This window comes from Schistocerca nitens, chromosome 6 (assembly GCF_023898315.1).
Source record: "Schistocerca nitens isolate TAMUIC-IGC-003100 chromosome 6, iqSchNite1.1, whole genome shotgun sequence".
Taxonomy (NCBI): Eukaryota; Metazoa; Arthropoda; class Insecta; order Orthoptera; family Acrididae; genus Schistocerca; species Schistocerca nitens.
In genome coordinates, this window is record NC_064619.1 from 84,986,963 (window position 1) to 85,001,199 (window position 14,237).

The window sequence follows — 14,237 nt, forward strand, 5'->3', positions numbered from 1 at the left end:
CCAGGGGTGGGCAGCTCCCTACCCCCTCCCCCCTTCGTCTCTCTCTCTCACAGGTCTGCTGCAGCCGCTGCCGTGGCGCCGACATTTCCATAGGCAAATGTGCTCGACGCGCTGCCCGCTTATCGCTCGACCAGAATGGGCTGCGTTGTCACTTATCTACCCCGTCATCTAGGAATTCACTTCGCGGTTCGCTGTGTTGGGGTGTCTCGAACTCCAAGGCTGTGGACACAGTGGCGCCAAATAGACGTCGGTGAGTTCCGCCGAAGACGGTCATCGGCCGAAGACGGACGATCTTTTTAGATCAGCACGTCAGCACGCGGGCAATCGCAATGCAGCCCATCTCATCGCGCATCTACGTCTTCATGGATACTCTGCAAATCACATTTAAGTGCCTGGCAGAGGGTTCATCGAACCACCTTCACAATTCTCTATTATTCCAATCTCGTATAGCGCGCGGAAAGAATGAACACCTATATCTTTCCGTACGAGCTCAGATTTCCCTTATTTTATCGTGGTGATCGTTCCTCCCTATGTAGGTCGGTGTCAACAAAATATTTTCGCATTCGGAGGAGAAAGTTGGGAATTTCCTGAGAAGATTCCGTCGCAACGAAAAGCGTCTGTCTTTTAATGATTTCCAGCCCAAATCCTGTATCATTTCTGTGACACTCTCTCCCATATTTCGCGATAATACAAGACGTGCTGCCTTTCTTTGAACTTTTTCGATGTACTCCGTCAGTCCTATCTGGTAAGGGTCCCACACCGCGCAGCAATATAGGCAGTCTCCTTAGTAGGTTATGTTACATTTTTTAAGTGTCCTGCCAATAAAACGCAGCCTTTAGTTAGCCTTCCCCACAACATTTTCTATGTGTTACTTTGCAATGTAAGTTGTTCGTAATTGTAATACCTAGGGATTTAGTTGAATTTACGGCTTTTAGATTTGACTGATTTACCGTGTAACCGAAGTTTAACAAGTTCCTTTTCGCACTCATGTGGATGACCTCAAGCTTTTCGTTATTTAGGCTCAACTGCCACTTTTCGCACCATTCAGATATTTTTTCTAAATCGTTTTGCAGTTTGTTTTAATCTTCTGATGACTTTATTAGTCGATAAGCGACAGCGTCATCTGCAAACAACCGAAGACGGCTGCTCCGATTGTCTCCAAAATCGTTTATATAGATAAGGAACAGCAAAGGGCCTGTAACACTACCTTGGGGAACGCCAGAAATCACTTCTGTTTTACTCCATGACTTTCCGTCAATTACTAGGAACTGTGACCTCTCTGACAGGAAATCACAAATCCAATCACGTAACTGAGACGATATTCCATAAACACGCAATTTCGCTACGAGCCGCTTGTGTGGTACAGTACCAGAAGCCTTCCGGAAATGCAGAAATACGGAATCGATCTGAAATCCCTTGTCAATAGCACCCAATACTTCATGTGAATAGAGCTAGTTGTGTTTCACAGGAACGATGTTTTTTAAACCCACTTTGACTGTGTGTCAATAGACGGTTTTCTTCGAGGTAATTCATAATGTTCGAACACAATATATGTTCTAAAATCCTGCTACATATAAACGTTAACGATATGGACCTGTAATTTAGTGGATTACTCCTACTACCTTTCTTGAATATTCGTGAGACCTGTACAACTTTCCAGTCTTTGGGTACGGATGTTTCGTCGAGCGAACGGTTGTATATGATTGTTAAGTATGGAGCTAATGCATCAGCATACTGCGAAAGGAACCTAATTGGTATACAGTCTGGACCAGAAGACTTGCTTTTATTAAGTGAATTAAGTTGCTTCACTACTCCGAGGATATTTACTTCTTCGTTACTCATGTTCGGAGCTGTTCTCGATTCGAATTCTGAAATATTTACTCCGTCTTCTTTTGTGAAGGCATTTCGGAAGGCTGTGTTTAGTAAATCTGGTTTGGCAGCACTGTCTTCGATAGTATCTCCATTGTTATCGCGCAGAGAAGACATAGATTGTTTCTTGCCGCTAACATACTTCACGTACGACCAGAATCTCTTTGAACTTTCTGCCAGGTTTCGAGACAAAGTTTCGTTGTGGAAACTGTTATTGGCGTCTCGCATTGAATTCCGCGCTAAGTTCCGAGCTTCTGTAAAGGATCGCCAATCTTGGGGGTTTGGCGTGTTTGTTTCGTTGTTTCTGCAGCAGTGTTCTAGCCCGTTTTGTGTACCAACGAGGATCAGCTCCGTCCTAGACTACGGACGACGACCGCTGGAATTCGCGTCGTCAGTTTTTCTTCAGTCGAATCGGCCGACGCTCTCTCACACGAAATATTGACTCCGAGAAGCTGATAGGTTTCGAAAGTAGTAGTTTGTGGCATTCTGAGGGTGAAAAATACCGTAATCGGGATATAGCTCGGAATCCGAGGACTGAAGTCGCAGCTTTATTGGAAATGATAACTAGGCAAAAATCTTTCTCGGAAATCTTAGGCATAAATTACAACCTCCAAAAATAATTTTTTGGGGTGAGGTAGGTGGTGTACCGGTATCTTACACTTCAGGTCGCTGTAGTGACCCTTTTTTGTGTTGTCTACGAAGTATTATTATGTCGATAGGGCGATGAGGAGATTGAATGGAGTGATTTACAAATTTTGTGTATGCGTCTCAACTCTACAGTGCTTTAGGTCTTATCTTATTCTAAAATTTGTGTTTGTCTTTTTCGCACATGCTGAATGACTGTCAGTGTAGTGTGAGTGCCACATACTTCTTTGGCTCAATTTATTTGAAGTTGTGCAGTTTGTAGTCTCGCTTTTTGTTGTCGGTACGAATCATCATGTATCTCTTTTCATCTCGTTTGTATGTTTGTGAAACTTGTCTGGTTATTCCAGTAGCCGGCCGTGGTGGCCTAGCGGTTCTAGGCGCTTCAGTCCGGAACCGCGCGACTGCTACGGTCGCAGGTTCGAATCCTGCCTCGGGCATGGATGTGTGTGATGTCCTTAGGTTGGTTAGGTTTAAGTAGTTCTAAGTTCTAGGGGACTGATGACCTCAGATGTTAAGTCCCATAGTGCTCAGAACCATTTGAATTTTATTCCAGTAACAGAGGAAAGAGTGTACAGTAGTCACCAGTCTTCTTTCGAAACACATATACCGTAGTTTACATGCATTCGGCGTCCTTTTAATAGCAAAAGTCGCGATGCAGAACTCTTCTCGAAGGACAGAGGCGGCGTGGCATCCATTACGCCCAAGGAGGTTAAAATAGTGTGTACGCTCCTTCATAAAACAAATTCGAACTTACTCACAAGGGGACCCTCATACTGTAAATCATGGTTTTTGATGCGCGTCAAATATGTTGTAGAGGCACTTACACTGAGTACCTGGCTATCCGGTTTTTTAGCCAGGCACTCAGCGTTAAGTGCCTCTACAACATATTTGAGGCGCATCAAAATCCCCTTGTCGGACTTTCTTGACCACGCCAAAAACTGACCGAGGAGGTCGGTCGCACTGTGCCCAGTCCGTCGGCCGACGATATTGGGCAGGATCTGGCGACTGCGTCTGCCGACCGCTGTCGCTGTGTCACTCTGGCCTAGGAGGCACGGTTAGGTGTTCGTCTGCCCCGCAGGGATGTACGATAAACTAAGAAACATAGTCGCCTCTTTAAAAGAGCAAAATGGGCTCCTAGGAGCGCAGATAGGTGTGCTACAAATAGTACCATGCCGTCACGTCACAATACAGGGCTAACGTAAGTGGTGTCTGTATATGCCAGTCGATGGTATGGAACTACTGCGGTTGGATTGCATAATGTGAAGACGCGACAGAAAGATAGAAAGAAGCTATCGTATTGTGACGTGTCCATGACCACACCGTGAATGAAATTGAAGGTTGGGGGGGGGGGGGGGGGAGGAAATGAACGGGGTGGAATTCACGATGTCAGCGGCCACGAGCGAAAACCTGTGTCAGACGGGGATTCGAACCCGGTGTCTTCGGCTTACTAGGCATCTACATACATACTCCTCAATCCACCATACGGTGCGTGGCGGAGGGTACCTCGTACCACAACTAGCATCTTCTCCCTCTGTTCCACTCCCAAACAGAATAAGGGAAAAATTACTGCCTATATGCCTCTGTACGAGCCCTAATCTCTCTTATCTTATCTTTGTGGTCTTTCCGCGAAATGTAAGTTGGCGGCAGTAGAATTGTACTGCAGTCAGCCTCAAATGCTGGTTCTTTAAATTTCCTCACTAGCGATTCACGAAAAGAAGGCCTCCTTTCCTCCAGAGACTCCCACCCGAGTTCCTGAAACATTTCCGTAACACTCGCGTGATGATAAAACCAACCAGTAACAAATCTAGCAGCCCGCCTCTGAATTGCTTCTGTGCCCTCCCTCAATCCGACCTGATACGGATCCCAAACGCTGGAGCAGTATTAGTGTTTTATATGCGGGCTCCTTTACAGATGAACCACATCTTCCCAAAATTTTACCAACGAACCGAAGACGACTATCCGCCCTCCCCACAACTGCCATTACATGCTTGCCCCACTTTATATCGCTCTGCAATGTTACGCCCAAATATTTAATCGACGTAGCTGTGTCAAGCACTACACTACTAATGGAGTATTCAAACATTACGGGATTCTTTTTCCTATTCGTCTGCATTAATTTACATTTATCTATATTTAGAGTTAGCTGCCATTCTTTACACTAATCACAAATACTGTGCAAGTTCTCTTGTATCCTCCTACAATCACTCAACAATGACACCTTCCCGTACACCACAGCATCATCAGCAAACAGCCGCACTTTGCTATCCACCCTATCCAAATGATCATTTATGTAGATGGAAAACAACAGCGGACCTACCACACTTCCCTGGGGCACTCTAGATGATATCCTCACCTCCGATGAACGCTCACCATCGAGGACAACGTTCTACTACTTACGAAGTCTTCGAGCCACTCACATACTTGGGAACGAATCCCATATGCTCGTACCTTAGGAGTCTGCAGTGGGGCACCGAGTCAAACGCTTTCCGGAAGTCAAGTAATATGGCATCCGTCTGATACCCTTCATTTATGGTTCGCAAGATATCATGTGGAAAAATGGCGAGTTGCGTTTAGCAGGAGCGATGCTTTCTAAAGCCGTGCTGATGCATGGACAGCAACTTCTCTGTCTCAAGGAAATTCATTATATTCAAACTGAGAATATGTTCGAGAATCCTGCAACAAACCGATGTTAAGGATATTGGTCTGTAATTTTGAGGATCCGTCCTTCTACCCTTCTTGTATACAGGCATCCGCCGTCCCCGTCCACATCCACCTTGTTTGCTACTTTGACATTCCCGCAGGAGGTCGAACGTGATTGTGCACTAGCATTGAAGGCGGCGGATTTATAGCCCATCGTGGCGAATCAGTTACATGAATGCGTTGTGTCCTCGCATGCATATAATCAAATAAGTGAGTGAAGTGCCCGATTTGTTGCTGTAGCAGCGCTGAGTGTCCAACCTATCTGCAGGCAGCAGCGTACCACTTGCAGCCACGTAACACGGCGTAAGGACGATGGTCGTATAAATGTGTCCTCCTAACCGACAAGGCCGGAGACGAGTTTCAGAGCTTGTCTCAACGGCGATAGGTTCCAAACCAGGCGGGAATTGCTGCATTCTGCTCTGAACGAATATGGGATAGTCGTGCTGGACGTCAGAAAAGAAGGTTGAAAGGTCGCTTTTCCTAACTTGTAACAGTATAAAGCCATCGCATTGTACAGCACAAGCAGCACCGAGCTGGCGCTATATTTGCATGTAAGAGAAAATGTGTGTGTGTGTGTGTGTGTGTGTGTGTGTGTGTGTGTGTGTGTATTCGTCACTGAAGAAGTCTCATTAGACTAAGGCTAAAAGTATATAGCAAAACTAAAACTGCATTTATTTAGTTACCCAAGAGAAGACATAATCTCAAAATCATTAATATATTAAACTGTGACGCTTTAATGAATTATTTAATTAGAAATATGTTCTCTTTGTTTGTTGGCAGGTTCAGTGGTCCGCAAGCTGATTGAAAAGGGATTTGGACATCACCGGTCGAACTTCATGGGGAGGTAAGTGATTAACCAGTGGATGCGACACGCAGCGAAATATAACGAGCAGTTATTCGTGCTAGACTGACCGACACGAAAAACGCAACACATCAATTTCGTACAAAAAAGTTAAATTTATTTTAAATTTCTGACACTTTTATAAGACCAATCCACTATCTTATGATACAATATTGTGGCGTGGTCCCATCTAAGCGTCCAACAATGAAAATAGAAAGACTATTATAAACAAATTTAAGAAATTAAGCCAGATATACGCACTTCAGGGAAATTTTGAGTAAGGTCATAATGCTAATGCACGTCAGTTCTGATGTTGGACACTCCGCATTTTACTTCACTGAACCTCGGAGACGCTCTCAGATACTTCTGTTCACGTCTTCAAAAGCGTGTATTGCCACTTGTCGCACTAATGATAGCATTCAACCTTTCAGGCATCCCCCTCACTAATGCGGTAATGTCCTGTTGATGAATCATATCCCCATCTTCCATACGGGCGTTCCGTAGGTCCTGTAGGGTCTGTGAACACTGTTGGCGGGCTCATCTCCCCAGCCGGTCCCAAACGTGAACAAGTCGATTCAAATCAGGGCTCCGAGCAGGCCGACCCGTAGCTTGAATCACTGTTTCATGCAAGAACTCTTGCACATTTCGCGCAACATGTGGGCATGCTCTGCCCTGCATTACTATAAAATCGTCACCAGTAAATGGAGCGAAAGGCACAACATGCTCCAGAAGGACTTTCTCCGCCTCCCGATGTGCGGTAGGGATCCCATGCTCCAGGAAGATCAGATCCGTGCTTGCAGCTGTATTGATTCCTGCCAACACCATTACAGAACCACGCTGAAAAGGCATCCTAGATGAGAATGTGCAAGGAGAATACCTTTCCCGTGGCCTTCTACAGACCCCTCTCTTCCATGAGGTGATCGGAGGCCAAATCGCGACTCGTCGGTGAACAACACTTAATCCCATTGTTGTACTGTCCAGTCATGATGTTCCCTTGGGAAACGAAGTCGAGCAGTGCAGTGCTCTGTGGTGAGTTCCGGACGTGTAGCAGCTCTTCTGGACTGAAGGTGGGCTTCTTCAAGTCTTCTTCCAACGGTTCTCTCACTAACATTGACCCATCGAACATGGTGGAATGGATTTCGTTCTTCAATAGTGGTGGTGTGACGGTTTCAGAGAACTTAAAGTTGTAAGAAGCGATCATCTCTCTCTGATGTTGCTCTTCTCGGGCCTGTTCCTGGTCTCCTTGCAAAGCCTCCAGTTTCCACGTAGCTTCGTACGGTTCTGGATATCTTGGAAGGTGTAGTCCTCAACACTTCCGCAACGTAATGCATGCTGCAGCCATTTTCCAGCAAAGCAACAGCTTACGCAGCTTGTTCAGGCCTTAACGGCTTGTTTACTCCACGAAACTGATTACGACAATCGCAGAAAGATCCTACCAACACTTGTGACTGAAAGGGGAATAATTCAAGGTACAACAATAGGCGCTACAAGGGCAGGAATACTAAACAATCAACACTTCATTGTTTGCTCGCAAAGCGACGCCAATAACCTACCCGTCCCAAAAAAAATTAGTTGAAGTACTTCACTTTGATTAAATAGATAATTACACAGTGATTACACAACATTTTTTGCGTGTTGCGTTTTTTGTGCCGGTCAGTGTATTTGTTTAGGACGACCTGACAGAGTTGTCTACGGTTTGCGTGGAGCGGAAAAGGCAAGCCCCGCCCCGGCCACCCAAAGTCCCGCACGTGGGCTTCTACCGATCCAGAACTACAGGGCGCTGTTCCCGGGCGTTGTGGGCGAGTAGTACGCGGGAAGCGACTGGTTCGTTCGCGTCATTCCTTCCTTCCGACCGTTCCAGTTTTTCACAACTAGTAGGCAGCAGCGCAGCCGCATCACCGCACGCACGAATTCGTATTTGCTGCTTCTGGAGAAGCAGCATGGCGCAAGGATTCTGAGGAACAGTGGCAGCGGTAGTGTACCGGTCATACAAAATTAGGTTTCCAGTAGTTTCCGAAAGTAATTAAAACATGAGTGTCACACTGGATCCATAAAGCCAGCAGCTTCCAGGAAGGCAGTTTTAGAGCGAAAATTGTGTTACTTCAATTACAAGACCCCAAATGAACGGCAATAGAATTATTTAGAACTTGTAAACAGTATTTCCGCGTATTGTGAATGCTACATGTAAGTTGCATCGTGCTCTGTAGTACGGTGCACAAATTATGTTATGTGAAATGGAACGAGACGTTGTGCTCAAGATCTGTTGTACACTGCAAACCAAAATTAAGACCCACGTTTTACCTTAAAAAAAAGGAACGGCTCGTCTTTTCTCAGTTGCGTAAAACCTGAAAAAGTTACTTGTAAGTTTGTTACCGAAGTAATCCTAAAGTCCGTATAAATAAAGGGCACACACGGGCAAGAGAGAGAGAGAGAGAGGGGGGGGGGAGGGAGGAGGGGGGGTTGCTGTAATGTCCCGCACGAGCAAAGTTTAATAATTTATTGTAATTGCAGCTTGGTGCTCCGCATTAGCCCGGTACCCTCGGGAAGGATAAAGTGACCGTAGATTTTAGTGCGGTGTTTGGTTTTTCCTGCCTCGTGTTTATTGCGTTGTACCGGAAGCCGCTCAGCCCCCAGCCTGTCTCTTGTTGAGAGGCGGCCAACTTACACCCCACCCACTGCGTAGCTGTTCCCCAGCCAGCCGCTGGTGCGTGCCGGGCCGTCGTGAGGGCCCTGTGTTAACAGTGAGTGAGAGAGAGGGGGAGAAAGAGCGAGAGAGCTAGCTTCTGGTGGTACTGGGGATTCTGTTCCCTGGCCTAATTCTGAGGCCAGCCGAACTTGGTGTTCAGCACAGGCCCTGTAAGGGCCCAGTAGTCTTTCAGGACTTATAACGACCACAAAAGCGAAATGGAAACTGATCATATCTTTAAGTCGTCAGTTCTCATTCATAGTCAGTTACTGCACATTACTACTATTCACAATGGCTCAAAGCAATTTTCTATTTTTAGAAGTCCTGTTACTCGCGGTGGAATCGCTACTATTCAGCCCATATTCAGCCCCTAACCACTTTTTCACACTATACTATAACTAGTATGTATGATTTCCATGCCCTGAATATCCACTTCGTAAGTTCTCGGTTGCAGACCTCGAACTTATTACGAGAAACACGTTTCTATTTGCTGTCGTTCCTTTGCTGGAAAAGACTCTTTCAGCGAGACGGTATCGCGATTCCATGTTGATGTTGTTGTTGTTGTTGTTGTTGTTGTTGTTGTCTCCATTTCCGTAGCGCCCTTGCTTTCTCGGATACACTGGTCGTAACTATCATGGTATAATAAGATATGTTACATGTCAAGTTACACTTGAGTATCTAGGTACAAATGCCCTGTTGTTAGGATTACGGGCACACGGCATCCGCATATGTTTATGTATTAAATTAATGCGGAAAAATTACATAAAAGTAATTCTACTAAAAGTACATAAATAAGAGAAATATAATAAAAAAATATAGAATGAGTAAACCAAGGTAAGAGGAAGGTACTGAAAAGTTGCAGACATCAAAATTGAGGTCCACATTACTCACAAGGTGGAAGAAATAGGCAACGTTGGAAGCGAAGAGGGGTTGTGGCAAGTTGGGGGGGGGGGGGGGGGGGCGCTATAGCTCCTCCAGTGGAGTATCATATTACACTGGATAAAATGACTTCAGATATCAACGAATATATTACTTCAACAGATTCAATCATTTTTTTTTATAATTATGTTGCAGTATAGGATGCTATGTATTTCAAACACATTTTTAACACAAGAATAAGAGCGGCAAGTAGCTTACTATCTAAACCAACAAAAATCAGTTAACTTAAAATGGGCGTCTTATTATTTATTAATATACATTCAATGTATTTCAATGTAAGAGTACCACTTACAATAATCAAGAAAGCTAAATATGCCTTCTATGCCTACCAACACTTAAATTGCTCACCCGATACTAGAACATCGAAATCGCCGGACATCTGGTCAAGCCGTATTGTTTTCCCGGGCACACACATTCTGTAGACACGTTTTTACCCTGTACTCCAAAACAGTTACCAAAAACTACTTTAAGCAACACCAACTTTTACCTATTTGTCGGTGGAAGACCCCCTACTCTCCTTTTTGTGAAGCGATATTCTATTCCCCAAACGCTTCCCCCCCCCCCCCCCCCTTTTTTTTTTTTTTTTTTTTTTTTGACCGACTTCTAGAATCGCCCCTGGAAGCGAAATAAGACATGGCGGGCGTAGGGAAGCGGATACAAGAGGCGGCCTAGCAGAGGCAGAGAGGCCGCTAATCGCCAATAGAAGCCTACATATGTCACGCGCAGACATTAATCTGACGAAGAAATTCCTTAGAATGAGCGTTTGTCGCACGGCACTGTACCGAAGCGGGTCACGGGCTGGGAAAACGGGAAGAGAGAAGAATCGAAGCGTTCCATATGAGGTCTTGTCCGAGGGTGTCGAATATTAAGTAAGTCGACAAGATATAGAAATGAGGGAGTCCTCCACAGAAATGAACCAGAGAGGGTTAAATAAATCCTCCGTGCTCAGGACACAACCCTGTTCCTCTCGAGCAACACCGAGAGGACCTGTGCAGATCCGTCTTGCCCTCCGGACGGACAGATTGAAAACGGAGGGGGAGGGGATTTTTATCACTGTTGTGACATCGGGCGACAGACAGCGACTTGTTTGCACGCTAAACTGCTTTAAATCCTCCTTAACATGACTCAGTTTTCTGGCTGACAGATCAAAGAAAGACAACGTCTGCAACGCATTGTACTTGAAACTGTAACATGATAAAATGACACCCGAGTTTTGAATATGCTGTAAGAACAGTTTGCCAATTGCAGAGACGTTACCACCTATTGACCTCCAGTTATACTATTCCCAGTAAAGTACTTAGTGTTTAAAACCCCGGAAGCATTCTTTGGTGTGTACTCCAAATTTTTTGAGAACGAAATTACGTTATTATGCCAGTCGTGACTCGACGCGCTGCTTTCGCTGAAAACCTCGGGTAATGGACGGAGGAGCATACGGCAAGCGCGCAGAAGCGGAGGCTGGCTTTGAGTGCTTTTGGCTGAGACCTGTTACCCCTCTTCTCGACGTCACGGCTGTGGTTTTCAGCTATTTTCACTCAACACGCCTCACCCTCGCTTATTCTTTCGCAGCAGATTTCTCTCTTCTGCGCGCAAAGACACGCCGAGAAGGGAAAGCCGTCGCCTTTACCGTTCCAGACGTCCTGTCTGCTTACAGCGGACTTTCCAGTGTGCGGAAGTAAAGCTCCGTCTTCGCAGGACACTGTCCCTAAAAATGTAGGCGTGTGAACGTGTAACAGTTGGAGTATCGTAAGGATGACGCAGTGGCCACGTTGAGATTAACCTGTTCCTGGCTAAAGCCGTCGGCACACGGACCGTGCATCAGTACGTTGAGCGTGTCTCATTCACGCCATCTCCCTTCAGCATAGGTTGTGAGGCGCCATATTGGCATTCATTTCAAGCCTATATGTATATATGCCGTTTCTGAGCACCAGCAAATTGAGAATCACTGGGAAACCCGTTGTTAACTGTGTGATTCGTTCCAGCAAAATAATGAGAAACATCACATTCGTGGCAAAAGAATTATTGTAACTTGCGTATTAGGAGAGTATGCTATTTGAAGGCAGCGAGCAACACACTGAAGATTCACTCAAAACCCATTGTTCTTGGTATAAATTATTATAATTAAATTTCAATCAGTAACATATCTACGATTAAAGTTTGCGAGGTGCCGGGGCTAGCAGTGTATTTAACACTGAATTCTGCTAGAATGTACATATGTAAATGATGCTCTAAGCCCCCCTATGCTAACTCCGACTTTTGCTGTTGCACGTGGATTAAAAAGAAACGCAAACTGACTGTAATCGACCCTGCAAGTGGAGTAGAAAAGAGTTTGGCACCTGCAATAATTTAATTTGATAAATAAGTTAAATAAAGGAAAGTTTCATTAACGTAGTGAGAAATGAAAGGGTTGCTCTACCAATTAAGAGAATGAAAGTTCTGTCCAAAATAACAATATGATTTATTATGACTAAACTCAAAATAATAAACAAAACACATGAAACATTTACAATACATCAAATTGGCTCAAATTGGATACTCAAATAAATGCTGTGAAGGTGAAGTTGTCCCTAAACTAGATTGTGACATTTATGACGAAGTGGTATGTGGAGCCAATTCCTTGCAACTCAAATCTTAAGAGAAAATACACAGCCAACCCAACATTAATTGCTGCTACCCAAGACAGAACAAAGTTAGAAAAAGACGAACAGGCGCGCTCTGCTGAGCTCTGATTATCACCTAGGAAAATCCCTATCTGCCGGTGCTGCGGACATACATTAACAAACTGTCTTCTTAACTGCCAGAAAACGATCTGGCGTACCGGAGGCGATGGCTAGTTGCTTCGACGTCCCGTCGTGGTGATGATAATGTCGCGAGTATAGCCTGAAACAAATTATCCTGGTCTGGTTGTTCCAGACTAAAGACTTCCTAGCAATACAAATGCGCCTCTGAGAGAGACGAAGAAGGCTCTCCACACAATCACTGACGGTACAGTGATTGATTTTATCAAGCGAAGTCACACTGTAACTCCGATACAGTAAACTTTAGCCAAAACTGCTCAAGACAGACAACATAGGCCGCTTGTACGCAGAACGCTCAATTGCCAACTGTACTCGGAAAGTTACGTTGAAGTCGAAACTTCAGCAACTTCGTCAAACAGTTACAATCAAATAAAAGTATATTAGACAGCCAACGGAAGGCAGGCTGTCCAGAACAGCGAGAGCTCAGTCTTGTAACCTACTCCGACCGAAAGGCGAGAGCCGACTACCCTACAAGAGCACCCGTACAAACCGAACCCAGAACATTCCCGCCCCCACGACGGTGGCCGTGGTTAACCGTTCCAATCAGCAACTCGAAAACCGGCGGAAAATTTCACTCTATTGCCGGAGCACTACCATTCCACCAATGGGGATTCTTCGCGCCAATTTCTGCGCTGATTTTGCTACGTCACGGAGCTATGCCCTGAGCAAGCCAATCACAGTTACGATTTTGCAGAAAGCGCGGGAATTTGCCCGCCACAACCGCCTGGGTACACAAGTCATTCCCACGCCTCGCTGGTAGCCCGCCAGAAAGTGTTTCTGCGAAGTAACGGAACCTCTAGCCCAGCCGCTACTTCAGGGCGTGTCTCAGCCGCTATTCTACAATGTCGGCGTCTGGAAAGCATTCACTGGACTCCCTCACACCCGTCGGCTTACCCTTTCAAGATCAGCAGAGCCCGCCTGTCACCGGACCACCCGGGTGACGAGAGACGCTGCGTAGGAAGTCCGCGTGTGAAGGAATAGCAACTTTCCACCGCATGCAATTAGAGAGGAGAATCGTAAGATAGAAATATGAGAGGGGGCTCATGCCACACTCAAGTTTTCAGCAAGTAGTAACATGCTATGATTTTTCTACAAGAGCGTGTTGTCGGTATAGAGTAGTGAGTAACATCACTGATCTGTGTAATGATTGTAACCTTCGGAGTTGGTTCGCGTCCTGGGAAATTCAAAATTTAGGTTCTGATACTTTCTTATTAGTTTAATATCAGTATATACCTTAATGTTTGATGTTATGTAAATATAAGTTCACCTTTTTTCGAGAGGTGAGTTTGTTCGATTGGCTTAATCTACAGGACAGCTTGCGCTACTTGTGAGATATTTTGCTCCTTTTTCTTTTATGCTTCGTAATTCACATATTGCAAAGATTCTGCCACTGGGTAGGAACAATGATCAAGTAAGACTGACCTTGGGGTTTTACTAAAATGTGGGAATGATGAAATAATGTTTATGTGGAGAAGTATTGCAAATTTGGATGGCACTGTTTGTAATGGAATTTCTATAAGCCTGTTTCCTTACTGATTGGACATGGTACTTTCCTTTTCGTGGACGATGGAGGAAATGTGCCTTTTAATGGCGCTAACGTGGGAATTATACGCGCGCCCGTTTAGTAAACAGTGTGATTTACGAACTAGAAACATCCCGCAACTGCCGCTGGATTGCGTTGTGATCGGTTCAGAAGTTTTCCCAAGGTTGTATATAGTGTTTGTTTGATAAACAAACCCACATTGAACATGTAGCCCTGTCG

At 45.1% G+C, this 14,237-nt stretch overlaps 1 protein-coding gene across 3 annotated transcripts in view; it reads left to right on the forward strand.

Annotated features, from left to right (window-relative positions):
• The window catches only part of LOC126263656 (CD109 antigen), an 898,764-nt gene that overhangs the window by 655,323 nt on the left and 229,204 nt on the right, over window positions 1-14,237 (forward strand). For all 3 annotated transcript variants that reach the window (XM_049960760.1, XM_049960761.1, XM_049960762.1), the window contains one exon: window positions 5,995-6,058. In XM_049960760.1, the coding sequence (XP_049816717.1) occupies window positions 6,051-6,058 (8 nt within the window). In that variant the 5' untranslated portion in view covers window positions 5,995-6,050. The remainder of the gene's footprint in view (window positions 1-5,994; window positions 6,059-14,237) is intronic.